An 18,641-nucleotide genomic window follows, 5' to 3' on the forward strand; every position below is an offset into this window, starting at 1 on the left:
GGAATGCACTCTTGGATGCTGCTGGGGACCAGGGATCTTCTGTTTCAGTGCTCGCCACTGGCAAGGATGAAGGAGACCCTTCGGGCAGAGGGCTGGCTTCACTTAGCGCTCAGTTAAAGATGCAGAGCCAAGGGGAAGTCTGCTCTCATCGAGGCTGTAGAGGGAATTTGAAAAAGCCGAATGCAAGCTAAGGTGGCTGTTGGTCAGGAGAGCCAGGCTAGCAACTCCAGCTCCTACCAAGGTAGGATTCGACTGTCTATGAGCACACATGGACCACAGTTATATTTCAGCAGCAGCTTCTCCATTAACGCCCTGGGCTGGGAGCTCAGTACTGCCTTACAAGGAGAAATGCTGGGTGGTGCATCACTGGCGCTACCTGCTGTAGTGTCAAGGTGTATCCATGGCTGGAGACAGCTCTTCACTAGGCCCAGATCACAGCCCGTGATTGCTTCGCTCCAAGTTAAGTGACTTGCCCTGGGTCACGTGATGAATCTGTGGCGAAGCCTTGCATTAGGCAATACCCCCAGCATTGTGGCAATAGCTGGACCGCTCTTTGAGGAGTCCCCAGGCCTTGGTGCTTTCCCCTCTCCATGACTCTGGGAGCGGGCACTTCCCCTCCGCAGCCTTCAGAGGCAGGCTTGCTTCCTGCACAGAGCGTTACCGAGCTGGCCTTCCCACAGCTTGTCGGGTCAGTGTTGGTGCAGGCTCCGTTTCATCCGGGAGCTCCCCGAGGAGCTGGAGAATTAATTAACCACGTTCCAAATAACACCTCAAGGCAGCTTTTTCGTAATGAGGCTGAAGAGGGGCCTTTTTGCTAAGTCCCAGCTTGCAGCTGTTTGTGCACGGTGAGCTGCTGCACAGAGTAAGTAGTGAGTATCTCCTGAGTGTGTGCGTGTGCACTTGCATCCTCGAGGCAGTGAGTTAGTGAGGCCACCTCGGTAAATTGGGGTTAACCCCAGGCAGATGGCGGCAGGGCCTGGGCTTCTGCACACTTCAGCGAGCATCCTCAGGTAGCGGCCCAGGATGCCTGCCGCACGTGCCAGCCCCTTGCCAGCCTGCGCCCTTGGCCAGAGCAGCATCCATAAAAATGAGAATTGATGAGCTTTGTCATGTGCGGAGAGCAAAGCGGCTTGCGACAAATTAATCACGGATTGCCAGTGCTGACTGGGCGCTTTTTGGTTACCTCGCAGTGGGGAACCGTGTTGTTCAGCAAAAAAAACAGGCTGGTCCGACAATGAGACCTTTGAATCCCAGCGATCGTGTCTCCGTCGTTATCTGCTCGCCGAAATGAGAGGGATTGCTCGCCCCAGGGGAACGTGTCTGCTCCTCGGGGGCTTGCGTGGTCAGCCGGGGGCTTCCAGCAGCATTGATGCCCCCCCGGGCTTGTCAGCTGCCTCCCCCCGCCTTGAGTTGCAGTCCTTGCCCCAGGGAGGGTGCAGTCTAAGCAGTGTCCCAATGGGGTGAGCCCCAGGTGTTCAGACCTCATGTGTGTCCCTTCCAAAATCCCTTGATTGGAGTGACGGGGAAGAAATGATAAGAAATAGGAAACCTTGTGCTCCTCCTGTTTGCACTGGGGCTCTGCAGCCCCAAAGGGTCACGTTTCCAAGCCTTTCTGCACAAGCAGGGGGGCTAGGAAGTTAAAAAAGGAAGTGGAGAGCTTGACAGTCACGTGACTCCAGGAGCTGCGGCTTTAGGAGGAATGCCAAGCGCCAAGAAACTCTCGATCAAGCTCGCAGCAAGGCTGCGTCTCTCGCTCCCCCAGGCTCGTTCGGCAGCCCGTGGCTGTGTTAACCGGTGGGGAATTTCCCTTGTTTGCTCTGGGTGGAGGAGTCGGCAGGGAAGGTTTCTTTTTCTGTAAGTCATCAAGTTTGGGTCTGGAGCGGGTGATGTGTGCACGCAGGTTTGGAGTGTGAGACGCCTCGCACGCATCAGTGGTTCGTGGCATACATGAAATAAAACTAACACTGCCTTGTGGAGGAGGAAGTCCCCACGCTCCAAGTTAATTGGTGCCAGCCCTGTGTGTCCAGGAAAGACGTGTCTTCTCTTTCTGGAGTAGTCTTTAGTGCGGTTTAATTGCAGGGGGCAGCAAGAAAAGAAACATCAAAGTCCCTGAGGTCAAGTGCTGCATCTGTCATGAGAAGGATGAGATTTAGTCTGTGCTTCTGTGCGGGTGCAAGCGCATGCACACGTGTCTGTGTGCATTGCATGGCTGTTCGCTTGCATCTTGTGGGTCACGCAAATACTTCACTGTGATTCAAGCTTTTTTAGAGCGTCCAGCTTGTTAAAGGGGCCCTACTTCAGCCAAGCTCCGGTTAAGCTGACTAATATTCGAAGCTCCTGCACTCCACCCCTTTAAAGACGCTGGAGCTGCCAACGCAGCTGACATCCTCCTTCGCGGGCTCTTGTGCCCATCCTAGAGACGAGGCTGGACCCTGCGCATGTGTGGGGTGTATCTGTAGATTGTAGATGCGTGTTATGTTACTTATTGCATATACATTATAATGCGCACATGCACATATGTGGGTATGTATATATGCATGTAGAGGTAATACAAAGGCAGGTAATGGAAGGATAAAGCTACAGTGCTGTCTCTCTGTAGCAGCTTTCCATAAGGGATCCCAGAGAGTTTTCCAGACATTAGTCTGTCCAGGTTCACGACTGCCCTGTAACGTAAGCACAAGGATTTTGCATGATGCCTAATGAGTGCTGACAGGACCAAGGACACCCGACTCCCGCTCTGCTGCTTTAATGACTTGGCAACACCCCTGAGCAAGAGAGTGCTTTGGCAGTCGGAGGCCCGGTACCCTGCTCTCCCCCTCTCACTACAGGAGGCTTATCCCCTCGTTCCCTATTTTGGGCAGATACAAGAATACCCTTTTAATTCCTTGTCTCCCCTCCCCTTAACAGATGGTGCTAGCCATTGCTAAAGCATGTCTATATATAGATAAATGTCCTTTGTTTTCTGGCGGGCCGCATGCTGGGAGGTTTTTTGTTGTTGCCGTGTTTTTATTCATCCTAGACGGAGCCCCAGACCGTTGTTTCCTACTGACTCACGGCACCTTTTGACTGCCTCTTCCTGTCCTGCACATGAACACAATGCAGGCCTGGGAAGTGAACATGAGGGCAGGGCCTGGGTTTGGTGACTGCCTGTATGTCGCACCTCAGGGCTACGTCCAGACAGTCAAAAAGCCCGAGGCTGAATCGATTCAGTCTTTGCAGGTTAGTCTGAACTGCAGAGATTAAATTGAGAAACACCTGGACACATTCATTTTTGATTCAGGAAATGCAGTCACATGCCTGCAGTGGCTCAGGCTGGAAGCTGGGGGGCGCTAGAGCACGCTTCTCTGGCACCTAGCCAGCATAGGGTGTGTATTCACTTCCTCTTCCTGTTGCCCCTGAGGTCTCTGGGATATGTGGTCCAGAATCACAGTAGCAGGACCCTGCAGGGTTACTCATCACCACCTCTTCCTGCATCCGGGTGGCTCTGGGATTTGTAGTCCACAGTCGCTACTGGGGAAAGGGGGGTTAGCCAGGGAAAGGGGGTTTAACCCCCCTCCCTGGCCCCAGCCCCCAGCTAGGGTTTGCCTTGAGGGGTAGTCCCTGCCTCCCCTCCCCCACCACCCTTCTCTGCTAGAGCAGACAGCACAGCCCAGCCCAGGGCTGCAAAGCATGCTGGGATGCTGAGGGACTCTGATTTAACTTAAACCAGGAAGGGGTCTGGGACAGAAGTTTCATAAACCAGTTTGACCCAAATCAGTTAATTCTGATACTACATTCAACCAGGCTTATCTTAAACCAGTTTCAGCCATTTTGAAACCGGCTTATGTGCAGTGAACTTCTGTTCTGTTACAGGTTTATACCAGTTTCTGATTACTTCAGTTGGTTTATGTGCAACTTCTGTCCCTAGCGACCTGAAGAGGAGGAGGAGGAGGTCGTGGGACAGGAGCCGCGTGCTCCGCACGCTCCCGGGGCAGCGGGCTGGGATTTCCAGCTGGGCGTTCAGAACAGCTCCTTACCTTGTTGTGGCAGACTTCCCCTCGGATGCGCTCAGCTGGCTCATCTTTGCATAGATGCGCTACCCCGAGACCTTCTGCATGTTGTATGAGGGCTCTCTGAAACATGTAGTGCTTATAAAGAGACTGTTTGCTCTTTCAAGAGGCACTTCATTTTTCAAGGCACTGCCTCCCTGCTTTCTTGATGGTGCCACAGAACAAAAAGTTGCCGGCGGTTCTGTTCTGTCTACGCAAAGCCGCAGAATCAAGTTGATTTATCTGGCCGCCACCTTCCTATTTTTTCACAAGCATAAGAAAAAATGACATGCCCGCGTCTTAAGTAGGCAAATGAGGGAAGTCCTTGAGCTGCCCTGCGGCTGCAGACCTAGACACAGCAACGCAGGGGGAGTCCAGGGGTTGCTCTGTGATGATTCCTGTGTGCTAGTCTCAGAGGAGTGGCCCCTCTCCCCTTCATGCATGTCTGCCACTGCACTCCTATTAATGCTAACAGAATTACCCATGCGTGGGAAGGGGAGGAGAGACTCCTAAATCATAGTGCAACATCAACATGAATTTTCATCACCCAGCTCGGAGCAAAAATGCACTGTGGCTGGATGTAAACCAGAGGAGAAAGAGGGGTGAAGAGAGAAGTATCTCTGGGTGAGCAGTCTAGGCTGGTGGAATATGAACAGAAAGGGAATTAAAAGGCCTGAGGGTTCAACATGCCTAGCGGGAAGGGTCAGCAATGATATTTTCCCTTTTCTTTTTTGCAAGCTTCTCTGGAAACATCAGGTTTTCGCTCCTTTTGGCGTGCATGAAGGACCCGGTCTGGGGTGCAGGGCAAGGGGAGCAATGAAAGCAATAGGAAAGATAGGTCTTACCAAATATCCTTGAGGGAAACAGACCTAAAAGAAGCATGCGGGCTTCCTCATTTCCTTGCCGGTCTGGGTGAGAGCAGTACCTAGCACATACATAACACTAACTGAATGTCGACCTGCTCATCCTCCAACAGCCCTGTGAGGTATCAACCACAAGCAGTATTTCCATTTCACAGATAGAAATACTGAGGCAAAAGTTAAGCATCCCAAGACAGAGAAGAGTGTCTACTTTGCAAGATGTTTGGGGCCCGGGTGATGCCTAGAGCTAGGCGAGTCCTCAGTCTCGGGTGGCACTTGTGTCATACTTGTAATAGCTGAAACTGTTCCCAGGCTCGTGCTCGGGGCGGCTGGCCGCAATGGCTGTAACAAACACCACACGGCCTTTCTTCTAAGGTCGCTCGTGGAAGCCAGGAGCGATGGACTTGGCCCTGCAATGGGCTGTGCTGATGAAGGAGGGGTCGACTTTGCAAGTCGGCGGAAGTGGCGCTGGGGGAGAGAGCCGCGGCGATCTGTCAGGCGGGCTTTTCATTTCTCGTCACACCTTGGCTCTCTTCGGGCACGTTCTCGTGGTGAGTTGAGAGATGGATAGAAACGAGACCAAAATCGCTTCCCTGCCCATCTGTCTTACTGATCAGCTGACTGCAGGGGCCTGTGCGTGGACATCTGAGCTCTTTCAAGCCGAACAGCTGGGCCCCAGAGACCCTTTTAAACGCACGTCCATGACACACAGTAAGTACGGCCCTTAAATAGGTTATTCCTTGATCAAGCACCCAGGAGGCCTCTTAGCCTTCACACACGCTAAGCCTGGTATTAATTATAAGGGTGAGCGTGTTAAGGCCAGATCTCACAATATTTACCCAGGAACCCTAGTCCTAAAGCAGGTTTGGTATCATAACAGGGGCGTCGGGAGTCTGCTGTGCACCCAGCCCCGAGCTTTTGGGAGCAGCCCTCCAGCGCGACCTGCTTATGGGATTTGTGGCGTGGGAACGTAATGCAAACGAATGACCACGCTCTTCGGTCCGAGCGCAAACAGAGCAGGGACTGGTGACGCAAGGCCAGGGAAGGGAGACGTGTTGCTGGGTCACACGTTAAACACCTGGTAGGATATAGAAGTGCCCTACGCTGGGCCCGATGATCTGTAAGGTCCCTTCCAGCTGTGAACCTATTTGGGCAAGCCCGTTGGAAGACGCTCAGCCCCGAGCCTTTGCCAGTAGGGCCGAGCTTTCACGCAGCCTCTGCAGGAGGAATTGCTGCTCTGGGTTTCATAAGACTTGAATAGCGTGATGCAGGTTTGGTTCCTCCCTGACGAAGGTGGCGTAGAAGACGTCGCCGCCAACGCACCAGCTGCCTCCTTGAGAAGGGATGGGCCTTGCCCTCCAGCACCAGGTTTGGCATTTTCTCTGCTGTGTCCTTTCAGAAAGCTCTCCGCCGCCCGGGGCACTTAGTGCAATCAAAAGCAGGGGCCCTTTCCCCCCGCTGGTGCCCTTGGGCTGCCTTGCCGTAAAGGTGACACCGATCCTTCTCCGGAGGCAAAGGGCCAGCGTTTCTGGTTTATTTACTGCTCCTGCAACGAGACTAGGCAGTGGCAACTGGAGTTACTCAGCTGTGAAAAGCAGTTTCGTGTTTTAAAGCCTGTGCCCATTAACACCAGTGTGCATGGAAGCTGAACGGGATGGGGAAGCCAGTTATTTCTAGTTCCACCGCTGCGTTTAGGAGAAGGCCGGGAGAGAGATGAAGTGGCTGCTAGGAAGAGAGAGAAGTGGCTGCTAGGAATATATAGCTGCCACACCGTGCCACCGTGACGATAAATGTCTTCAGGGCCGTAAGGAGGAGAATGAGAGTAGACGCCGGACATACTTCATGGCCAATCTGCAGCTCTCCCTTCTGGGGTGCATTTAAACAGGGCGTGACGGTGGTGCCGAGCGATTTCAAAGACAGCTGTAGAGATGGCAGATGTGCGGAGGCTCGAGAAGCAGAACTTGGTGATTAAGTTAACGGGACTCCCCGCGAACCCACGGATCTCGGCCGCGCGCTGCCCGTTCGCTCTGTCTTCTTCTGAAGTAAAGCAAGAGCTGGTTTGTTGACTTTCTGTCGTCGGGCAGGAACCGAGCCGCCAGATTCTAGTTATTTCCAGCCACCAAACAGCTCCCCGAGGCATCGGCAGTGCTCCTAAAATGCATCCACACGTACAGATAAGCATGAGTAGTTGAAAAACAGATACCAGCACCTGCCCACGCCCCTCGCTGCAACGAAAGAGCCTTTGGGTGAGCTCCGGCACAGCGCGAGAGCAGAAACACGAGCAGCTGAGTTACCTAATGGTTGAATCTGGCGACCAGGCGCCAGGACTCCTGGGCCCCATTCCTACACCTCTCCTTTTCTTCCTGCCTGATCTTTGCCAAATCAATTCTTTATGCCTCCGTTTCACCGACCGTGTATCTGCCCATCTGTTGAGGACAGTGCGAGGGCTACGGGGAGAGATTCAGCTTGGAGATCGCATCTGTGCGTGTTTTCAGGACGCCTGCGCTGTCGTATTTTCAGGTTGTTTTCTTCGTGTGCTTTACAGCACTTTGCATGCGCTCACCTGTGCTTCTGCTTTCCCATAATCAGTTTGCCCGGAGGGGGACGAATGTGGGCGTAAAACCCCGGGCCCGGTTGGGAGCAAGGGACGGGTATCAGGACTCAAATGGCTTTGATCTTGTAGACTGGCTGGGTTGTCTTAGCCCTGTAGCGCTGCTCTGCATGCACGATTTCTTTCCCTGGCCTTTCCCAGCGCCCTGGTGCAAGGGGCTGTACAAATGCAGAGCAAAGACAGCAGTTTGGAGAGCGCTTTGTGAAGAAAGACACTGGAGAAAGTCAGGGTGGCTTGGTTGTTCGGGTGGCTCAGATAAAGTATTGCCCCGTCAGTTTTGCACACGGCGGATCTGATCCCGCATTTCTAACACCCCGAGCTCCATCTGACAGCACCGGAGTTGGAGATGTCCCAGGTGGACGAGATTGGCAACAAACCTGTGCTGATTCCCCTTGTGTGATCCCTGGCTTTGGGAGGCATCAAGCTCTTTATTTTTAATTTTTTTTTTAACTGTAAAATGCAAGCTTCTCCATGGCTTCTGCTGTCCGTGGGGTTAAAAAGTCCTGCGCCTGGAAGCTGGGAATAGCTGGGAATTGGAGCACGGCCCCTTTAACAGCCCATTGCATCGCGTTAGAATATAGTCTTTGTTTAACTAGTGCTGATTGTTCCCAGTGGACCGGACTGGAACGGTTTGCTGAGACCAGAGGGGTCTAAGGCTTGGGGCCAGCAGTCAGCTTACAGATCAGAGCTGTTCAGACCATACAAGGAGGAAAAAGAGAGGCGCAGCGTGATCTCTGCACTTCCTGCCATGGGTTTTGGAGTTTACATTAAATGCTGCTTCCTGGTTCTGGAAAGTGGGAGGAAAGATTGCGCGATGGTAAGTTCTTCCATCTTTCTAACGTGCTTGTGTCTTAGGAGGGGCTGTTTTGTTGTGGATCTCGAGGGGAAACTGCTCTTGCCTCCTTCCGTGCGTTGTCTTGCACCATCTTCTGTGCCCTTCAAATCCCTGCTTTTCATTACATCGTCATTTTGCAAAAATCAGGGCCTCTTGTCTTTAATTTTTCATTTAATGAAAAATTCCCTTAATTAAATTTAGGTTAACAAATCCCAGGACAGATTATCTCATGACAAAAAGCAATCTGATTTTATTATTATTATTACAGGGAAGTAATGAAATGTGTGAATTTTTATCATCCCCCCCCCGCTCCACCCCGTGTATATGTAACGCACGGGGTTAATGATTGAAGATGAAAGGAAATGTCAGATTTGCCACTTACGCTGAACTGATCCGATTAGTGTCCTATTCATGTTCTTTACTTCTGTGTTTTTAGGTCCTGGAAGGGTATTATTCGGGGCTAGACCATGCAATACGTGTAATTATATGCAAGTTCTTCCCGGCTCGTGTGTATTAGCCCGGTGGGGTGAGAGTATTTGATTTTTACACCTCGCAGCGGGAGTGGGAAGAACAACAAATAATAATAAAGTGGATATGAGAGAGAAGGGAACTAATACATTCCCAGGGGTACATCTGCAGGGTAATAACTAGCTTGACAGTGCTACTGAGCCCAGACCCAAGAGGAAGCAAGCTAAGCCTTAAAAACATCTGTGACTTACTAATATTTCTTCATTCAGAAATGTTTTTGCCTCTTCAACTTGTACCACAAACGAGGGCAACTCAAATTACTGCTAGTCCGGTCCGATGCTGTTGGATTTCTTCCTGGATTTGACTGAGTGGCTGTTCTCTCTCTTCTTTTTCTGGGCTGAGCTGTTTGCATTAAGTATTTCCAGACCAAGCCTAGGTGAAGGCGAAGGAAGCGATTTGGACAGATGTTGGCAGGCCGGGTTCTGGGAACAAGGTTTCCCAAGCTCTGAACGCAGTCAGCTTCCAGAACCTGGCCGTACACATCTGGCACAGCTGTCAGAAACCAGGCCACGTGGATGCCGAATCGGTGCACAGGGAATATCCTGTCCTAGGAATCTGAAACTGCACATGCTCAGCAATCGCGGGCTGTCGCCGTATTGAACCAGCTGCGTAAGTCACCTCCATCCCATCCCTGTCGGCACCTCACCCATCCAGGCAGCAGCCAGAAGCCTTAGGAAACGAGTAACGGGTAAAGTCACGGTGTTGTTTGCAGAGGTTTCAGGTTTAAAGTTGAACGTCCTGGCAAAGGGCAGCAGAGCTGCCGCAGATCAGAGAGCAGGAGAACGTGCTCTGTGCCCCGCTCGGTAGCAGTTTGCAGGATGGGAAGGAGAGGAGCAGTGCGACAAGCAAAGAATAATCGAAGTAATTATTGCAAGGGGATTTTCCGAGCATTGGGAATCGGACTCGGGTCCATCTACACGCGGAGCCTAGGGGACGGCGGGGATGTCACTGAAATGCCGACGGTCCAGCAGAAGCTGCAGATCACTGTGTGTCCCCCACCCCTGCACCTGCAGCCCTCCATCTCCCAAACCTCCTCCTCTTGACTTGTACCAGTGTGAGACCAACCCGCCTCTTTGCTGGTCCACGCCTGGCACAAGCCTCTTGCTTTTAATTTGAGGAGCGTGCCTGCTGCTGGCCACCTCCTCGTACAAGCACGGTCCCCGCTCCTGCTCCGGATCTGATTTCAGATGCTGAAATAAAGAAATGTCTCTCCACTCGCCACAGTACACCTCCAGCAGCAGCTGGGATTAAGCTGCCCTCAAAAGTCCAACCAGACAACCCGCGTGTGCTGTGCTCGGTCCCTGCACCGGGACCGAAATGCGCACTGCGCTGAAGATCGAAGGAGCCCCCCTGCATGAAGAAGGCCTTGCTGCTTCACTGCTAAAAGGCACAAATGAGTGTTTGTTGCTCCCGAGGAAGTGGAAGATGAAGGCTGAGCTGGAGGGCAATGAAGGCAGGGCAAGGGAGGGGGATTTGGACTCCGTTCTGCTTATGGTGGGTAAAAATGTTCCGTTCTTTTGATCTTCCTCAGTCCCGTCTTTGTGATCCGAGCTGTGCTTTTTCCTGGAAGGTTTCCCACGTTCCTGATGGAGCCAAGAAGCTGCCTCATTTTCCTCGTCTCGGCCGCATCCTTGAAATTAGGGAGCGTGCTGTGATGCCACGTTGCGTGCAGATGTAGGGCTGGCGATAGGTGTTTGCTGCCGCTAGAGACTGCTGGCCTTTCTTCATCGCCGGAGCGGGTACGGCGCAGGCCCCAGCAGTGCACGCTCTCCGTATGGCCCTGTCAGTGTGATCCAGTCCCGACCTAAAAGAAACCTCATTAGAGGGCACAAGAGAGTTCAGGACCCGTGGCTGGTTCATCCCCCTTGGATGCATGGAGTCAGATTTTTGAGACGATAATAGCACTTTTCCTTGGGAACTGGCACTAACAGCTAGTTTCACATGGGTTCCCACACAGCCCTGTAATGGTCCCACGGCTCAGTCATGACTTCCCCAGTCTGTATTGTTGCATTTACTGGCAGTCATTAACTCCGCGCAATGCAGTTTTCCTATTAATACGAGTGTTACCGGCTGGAAAGCAAAGCCAAGCTGTACATGTTCCTCCTGCCTGTTAGCTAGTGAGCGTGTCCCAGTTGAGCTCGACTGCGTTTGCAAAGACAAGACCCATCCTCCGGTAACGCCACCTTGCTGGGTGCGTGCGCAGGTGCCACGTGTAGACATTGTGGTAGCAGAACGGAGGGAGCTCACAGCGCGGACGTGGAGCGGCGTGGCCGCGGAGGCAGTGCTAGCAGCGGGCCGGCGGGGATGATGCGTCAGGGCTGACGCTCGTATATTCAGCACCATTACAGAAAGTCATTCCGGCTTGGGTGACCCAGCCCTCGCACACCTGCTGGAGACCAGGCTTGCCCACCATCATCTTAGCAATCAGAAATAAAAAGTGTAACGTGATTTTTGCCATGAAGCTGCAACGTGCACAAGCAGGGACCGGACGACTCCAGGAAACCCCCCGTTCGCCTTGCTGCGCCGACGTGGTTTACTGGGAAGGGCTCGTAGAGCCGTGCCGATAGCCTCAGAGAGCCCCGAAGTAGCTAATGATGTTGTTTGTTGAAGGACAGCAGAAAAAGTTGGCTGCACCCTGCTCCCACGGAGGTGCCTGAGAGCGTAAGAAAAAAGGGCTTCTTTCTCGAAAGGTGAACACGCAGCTCTCTTTCCTACAGGCAGTGAAAGCCTGGCACTAGATAAGTAGCTGTGAGATGATTCATAAAAAACTAATTTATAATTTGCCAGAATATAATCCTATTTGATCAGTGTTATTCAGTTCCTCTTTCTTTTAAAATTCAGTGCGCTTAACTGTTCTATGAGGGTTTATGAATGTTTAAAAATTGCTTTGTGGTCCCTAAAGTAATTTGACAAGTCTGACAGCTATTGATTAAAAACCTGAAATTATTCAGACTGCAGGATGACTTGGGGGATTAGATAGAAAGTTTTTTCAAATGTGAAAGGAAATAAGATGTTGGAAAGTAAATATGTTCTTGAATATTTTTGAAAAATCCATTACAACTGTGAAATCAAATTGAAACGAGATACTTGGTGCTGGGATGAAGGGACTAAATGCCGGCTTTGCCATGTGGGTGTCAGGGCCGATTCGTGGTGCTGGGACTCGGGCAGTGGTGCAAAGATGGGTTTATGTCATCTCTGTGTGGGGTTTTGGTGGGGCTGGTTCAAGGCCAGGCCGCAGGGGAGCATCCTCAGAGGTTGTCCTGACTTTCTCTCTGTACCGAACCGTTGTGGCAGCCAGCGGTAGCCACTACCAGGCTGTTGGACGTCTCCAGCTCGGCCCGTCTCTCCCCTGGCTCCGTGTCTGCGGAGCGTGTCGGAGAACCGGCCGTGTTGTCCGCACCTGCCGGGGACTCCCCGTGTGCTGGCCGTCTCCCAGGAGGGTCCGCAGCAGCTGTTGGGCCACTCGTCCGCGGGGCTGGCAGGAACGCCCTGGGTCGTTGAGTCCAGCCTCCTGTGAGCGCAGCTGACCGTGGCCTGTAATCCCGTTCATGGATTTATTGGGCTTCGTCTTAACACCGCCTCGAAAGCTGCGTATGGGCCTGGCTGGGTAGAAACCTTCTCCTGCGCCAACCCACATTTATTCCTGGCCAGTGGAAACCCTTTTGTTCTTGTGCCTGCATCGCCTCTTAGCATAAGTACCGCTTCTCCCTTTCGGGAGCACCCCGTCCCTCCCCGCCAAGCATTTCCAGTAGCATTTCCCTTCCGGTCTTGCCTTGCCGCCAGTGTAAGGTAGCTGCAGTGCAATGCTGACTTTGGCCCCAGTGTGCCCTGCTACTTGCTTTCGCTGACCCCAGACTGGGACCCAAACTTGTATCGTGAACCAGAGGGAAGCTCTTTCCCCAGCCCACCTGTGCAGAGGGGTATTCAGCTGGCTTCCGGCCAGAAATCAGTGCAGATTCGACCAGGTGCTTGCAAAGCCAAAGATTGGCTATACCGAGAGTCGTTAACTGCTCCACCTTTCCCCTGACAGGCGCAAAGGTCCTCAGCAGCTGAGATTGTGTAGCAGGAAACTCTTGATTGTCTACAGGTGTGTGGAAGTGCCCTGAACCCAGAGGGGAAAACCAGATACTGTGCACAGGACCTGACCTGCAAACCCACCAGCTCTGCCAGTTGCCTTAGGGCAAGTTTGCGCTGGTTCCTCCTTATATTTATTATTATTTATCAGGAAAAATTAATATTTGTAGGTGGGAGAAACCAGAACACAGGAGCAGCCTGGATTAGGACGAGGGAGCAGGGCCGGCATGGACGGGCGTGTCTGCTTGGCAAGTGAAAGGAGTTTGCAAAGGTCTGGTCCCTGCTTCTATCACTGGTTTCTTTCTCATCGCTCCTATTGATCCTTACAGGTGTTGGTTATATTTTGGGATGTATATACACCCTGGTGCTTTCTGCTTCTGTCTGTACAGACAATACAGTGAAGGTTGGTGCTAGTGATAAAAGCTGGTGGAGGTGATTCACATCCAGGAATGAAAAATTGCCTCACAAAAGCCATTTCCCATGGGCGCTGGCGGTTTTGTAATAAACACCCCGCACTTCTGTAGCACTCGTTAGCTTCAATTAGTTTAGCCTCTCAACACCGTGGAGAGTTATGTAAATATTTTCTGATGAGGAAAGCAAGACACCGAGAAGTGAAACAACTGGCTTTTGAGTCACCCCGTGAGTCAGTGGCAGAGCGAAGGAGAAGGACCCAGAAGAGCCCGTCCCTGGGCCTTTAACCTCGTACCCCGGCGCCTCTGTGTATTTGTGGGGACCTGGAAACCCTTTCTGAGAATGTCTTTGATGGCTTCACAGGTAAGGAAGAATTTCACACCTTTCTCAGGGCTGCGCTGCTGCGGGTAAAGAGCGGTGAGGCTTATCTGAGTCAATTATAAGCTGCTGCCGTACCTCGGCCTTGCACTGCTCTGCAGAAATTGCTGTTTGTGCAAGATGGAGATTTTGCTTCTGCAGGTACGTGTCATTCAGGGGAACTCATTTGCAGCTTTGGCTGTTGCAAGGATAGGGATAAAGTCAAGCTGGATGGCACGGGGGGCCTGGTGGAGGTGCTGCCATCTTGATTCTGCACTCGCTGAAGACAATAGTGAAGTTGATTCACTCTGATGGGTGCCGGATCCATATTTCTCTACCTTCAACAATGAATAAGACACGGAAAGTGAAAGCGCTGCCCTGGGACTGTCATCCGGCCTTTGCCTTCTGCTGGGACCCCTCTACGTTTTTGTTGGAGGGTACGCCCGTGCAAATGGAGGCGCCTTCAACCAAAGCATTGAGACATGATCCCAGTGGGCTACTGTCTGCTTCACCGCCCGTGCTTGCACTAGTAGCATACCCCGCATAATCCTCACTCAGCTCCAAAAGCCTTCCCCGGCCTGAGCCAAGCTGGGTGAAAAGCACGGGGTGGCCTTCTGTCGCTCCAAAGCTTTCGCGGAGGAAATCCTCGGGGTGTTACTGCGGGGACCTGCTGTGTGGTGTGGCCTCAGCTAAACCCGCACGCTCTGCTTGGCCCTCCCTTGTATTGCAGCGACAATATTAGGATAAAAAAAAAAAAAGAGTGAAGAGAAAGTAGAGCTTAAAATCCAGTTATTGCTGGAAAATATCCATGCAGCGCTAGACACCAGCTTGTTGGCATTCTGCAGCAGGCACGGATTATGCTTAAATGCTCTACCTCCAAAGTGAAAGTTAGCAATAATACCGACCCTGGGCGCACTCTGAACTTGGCTCCCTCTGATTAAATGAGTTTTTCTTTCCTCGAGCTTGATTTAGTGCTTATCTTCAGAATGAAGGATTTAAGTTAAGCAACTGTTGAGAAATCGAAGGGCAGGCTCCCTGCTCCCTCCCTCCCGCTGAATCGTAATCTAGGACCCGACGAGGGAGCTCGGAGACGGGGCTTCAAATGGATTCCTGTCTCCTCCTCCTCCTCTTTTCTGATAGAGCAGTGCAAACGTCCGGCTGAAGACGGCTTTCCCTCCCCGCCCTGCTGGTAAGGACAGCCCGGGATGGGAAACCTTGGCGGCTCTTGTCCCTCGGCCTCGGGGCGAGGTGGAGAGCAACAATGGACTTTGCACTTGCACATGCAATGGGGAACCTGCCATGCAGGAGGGTGAGTGCGTGTGTTAATCGGCTTGAACGTCTGAGGGGAAAGCAGCGCCGCGGGGGTGATGGCAATGCCATGCAAGCCAGCTGCCTTTTGGAGAGCTTTCCTCCTGCCTGGACCAGCCGAGACTGGGAATGGGGATGGGGGATCCTGAAGGGTTTTGCAGCACGTCCACCTGCCGGCTACCCGAGTGGGCCTCCAGCGGCTGCTCTGCCCAGGCCTCCTTGGCTAGAGGTCTGGTACCGACCGTGCATGTTCAAGACCTTGCGTCTCATCGTAGGCCGCCTGGACCGGCGGAGAAAGCACATGCAAGGAAACCAGCGGGGAACATAGATGGGGATATTGGGTAGGCAGCTTTTCGCTTGTCCAGGGGATTTGCTGCTTTGTTCAGGGGATTTCCTGCAGGCCCAGCGCAGTCTGGGACATGGAGGTGCCTCTTCCACAGATCCCACCACACGATGACTGGAAGCAGCGGGGACCTCCCAAGGCAAGCAAGCCGTGGTGTGGAGCAGATGTGTAAATACCCCTCCGCGATCAGAAGACGCAGCTAACTTGCAATGAGCCAGAGATCTGTGTCTAGGCATCAAACCTGATCAGCACATGTAATACCCGCGAGAAAAGGTGGAGCACCGTTGTGTAGACACAAGGCACCGTTCGGGCAGCGCCAATGCCGCGGCTCAACTTGCAGCGCTGGTCCCGTTTAGCAGTAGACAGGGCATGAATATCCATCCCCAAGCCAAGGCTGCCAGCATTTCGTTGTGGGCTTGCCAGCCTCACGCGCGCAGCACGCATCCCAGGTGCGGGGGGTCGAACATCCCCCTCCCCGCCAGGCATCGGTGCCTCTGCTCCAAGTGTTTTGTGTCGTGAGGAGGTGGTGCAAGCACCTCGCTAGGAATAGCTTTGCTGCTGCTGCCCAATTGAATCCGTTCACGTCCTGGAAAGTCATTCAACCACTGCCTCCCTAATTTGCTTGTTGCTGTTAGACCGTTCCTACGCGGCGCGGGTGTTGTATCCCGACACGCGCTTAAAGAGTCGGAGGGAGCGTCTGGATGACTGCTGTGTTCAGACCGAGGGAAACTTGTCAGAAATGATTCTGCTGATCCCTTCATCAGCTCTTTTTTTTTTTTTTTAAACTCGTTAGAGTTGCAGCGAGCAGACGAGGCGGGTGAAAGGCACCGTTCTGCCTGACGGATGTGCCCCGCTGAAGGCACTTACGGCTTCATCTTTGGTCCGGTTTAAACCCCGCTGCCCTTTTACAGCGGGTTTAAATTTGCTGCTTGATCGTAGACCAGATGGAGCAACGGGGATTATTCCTGGGGTGGTGGAGAGCGATCGCTGACGTCACTACGAGTACGGTCGTGTGCCGTGCTCCTGGCTCGGGGCTGGGTACGAGGTTTTCATCTCGCCCGTCCGATCGTCAGTATTGAAATGCTTTCGTGCGGCATGTTTGTCCATAGTGAAGTGAGACGTGAACTGCAACTCTTCTAGCCCCGCTGTGCATCGCGGGCAGGAATTAGCTGCGTCTTTCCTCCCAAGCCACGGTCAGCGCTTCACTTATTCAAAGGGAATAGTTTATGGTTGACGGGAATATCCAAAGGCTCCTAATGTATGACAGCAAATACCAAATGGCGTAAAAGAAACCTCTGCAGAGAGGCAGTGACTAAATGGGTAGGGTCGTGTTCCCTCTCCCTTTTAAACCAATGTTTCCTTTTTCATTTTTTTTCCCTGCTAGTCCCTCGAAAACTTCCTGCAGGTATCGCACGGTCAGAGCTGAGGTTGCTCCCGCATCCAGCGAGGTCGCCGTAGGGGATCGCGCTCTTTGTCTTCTTTCCTCTAAGTCTTCTCCGAGGCTGGAGAAGTGTTTCAGGGCAATAAAACAGCCGCTTGCTGGGATTCACCGTGAGCTCTTCCTCCGGTGCTCTGCAAGGTTTCTTCAAAGCATGGGGGAAATATTGCAATGATGTGCGCCGACCCTGCAGTTTACAGTTGTGTTTTTGCAGTGTTTGGGGTCCTTTTCTATGTAGGTTTAATGGTTTGCTGGTGGTAGCTTAATTCTGCCTTGTGTTCCCAGAGCCAGGGAAGGGAGCGAGCTCCATGCTGGGGTCCAGCGAGGTCACATTCTTGTCCTCCCCGCCTTGGCGTGCCCCCTCTCCCCGAAACAGAGCGTCCAGTGTTCCCAGACATTTCCATACTTGTTGTTGCGATGCTAGTGGCCGGGATGTGCGCTGAGAAATGGTTTCTCTGGAGTTAGATGAGACCAAACCGTGTTGTTGCATTACAGTTTGGGGAGATTGCTAGACAGCAGGATAAAGGCAGCTGATTTTGCCTTGAGTTGCACCGGTCCGGTCCTGAAGTCACTCGGCCCCACTGGAGTATGGACTTGCTCGCTGGAGGTAGGGCCGTGCGCTGGGAGGATCTAGCCCCTGTCGAGTGTAACCGCTGAGATGCCGGTGTTGCCCCAGGGTAAAGTAGAGTCTTGGGCCCCTTCTCTTTGCTGGAGCAAAACCATTTGTGTGTTTAATATTCTAAAAGCAGAGTTAATAGCTATTTTTATCTCTCCCCTCCTTTCCCACGTACAGCTAAAGTCTCTGTTGATGTTTAGCTTGACAAGCTCGGCTGCAGTTATGATGCCAAAAATCTTGAAACTGTCAGGGAGCGAGGGGAGCAGGAAAAAAACGCAGCCGAGATAAAAGAGCCCCGGAGTCAGAAATGCAGCGTGCAGCAGACTTCCCAGCCCTCTGAGAGACTTATTAAATTATATGGAGGACGTCTGTACGGTGCACAGCTAAACTGGCTTTCAGGCTCAGTCTGGATCTCACTGCGTCGCGAGCCGCGATGAAGCTGCTCGCGCAGCTCCGCAGTCAAAGGCACCTGAAAGCGTCGCTCTCCTTTGAGGTACCGCGAGGCATTGTTTGAGAGAGACCATCGTGATCCTCCGCACTCTGTCCAGAAGCCTTGAAGTGGCTTCCCAATGTTTGCTACTTCCTTTGGCCCGTCTGTGAGAAGGGCCTGGGTTGCTAGATGTATTTGTACTGCCTGGGGAAACTGAGGCACAGGAAGGTTTCATTGGCTGTTCAGGGTCACGGAGCAAGTCAGTGCCAGAGCTGAGAACTGAAGTGGGATGTGCAAACACCCGGCTATGTTGGGCCGTGATCTTTCAGCCCAGCGTTTCTGCTCATTTTTTCCCGTCTCCGAACGAGCGCAGGTCTCCTGCGCCGCAAGGGCTGTCTGAACCTTCCCGCACCCCGCTCGATTCCCGACAGCGCGTTCACCCTGGGTTTCTCTTGAACGTCAGGTCGGGACAGCTGGGCTCTGTAAACGCCAGCACCGCTTTGCACGGGTCTGGATGAGGCTGTCTTCAGGTTTGGCTGGTTGAGGGTGGGGTGGAGTTTGCCCAGACCGGGAGCTCGAAGCAGAATGGAAAGGGGAGCAGGGACCAAAGACACCTGAGGAGCAAATATTTGTTCGGCTCCCTGTGAAGCCAAACGTGGCCTTGTCTCCACGGGGCCTGGCAGCAGCTCTGGGAATGGCTAGGATGGGGCTGCCTGGACTCTTGGGCATCGAGACACCTCTCTTTTTCTTTGGCTCAGTCTAGACAATGTGGTTTGGAAGCAGAGTGAATGCCGCGCCCGGG

The 18,641-nt window shown here is 52.7% G+C and overlaps 1 protein-coding gene across 13 annotated transcripts in view; it reads left to right on the plus strand.

Annotated features, from left to right (window-relative positions):
• DAB2IP (DAB2 interacting protein) overlaps positions 1–18,641 on the plus strand; it is a 272,314-nt gene that overhangs the window by 187,342 nt on the left and 66,331 nt on the right. The window contains exons 1-2 of one of the 13 annotated variants that reach the window (XM_025194029.1): positions 7,291–7,408; positions 8,112–8,316. The exons of 11 other annotated variants lie outside the window; for them this stretch is intronic. Coding sequence is in view for 1 of the 2 variants with exons in the window: in XM_025194020.1 (XP_025049805.1) it covers positions 7,281–7,408 (128 nt within the window). In the remaining variant the exon portion in view is untranslated. Of the gene's footprint in view, positions 1–6,328; positions 7,409–8,111; positions 8,317–18,641 lie in introns of those variants that run through there. One more of the 13 variants, XM_025194020.1, reaches the window with a different exon arrangement.

This window comes from Alligator sinensis, unplaced genomic scaffold (assembly GCF_000455745.1).
Source record: "Alligator sinensis unplaced genomic scaffold, ASM45574v1 scaffold611_2, whole genome shotgun sequence".
In the NCBI taxonomy this organism is placed as follows: Eukaryota; Metazoa; Chordata; order Crocodylia; family Alligatoridae; genus Alligator; species Alligator sinensis.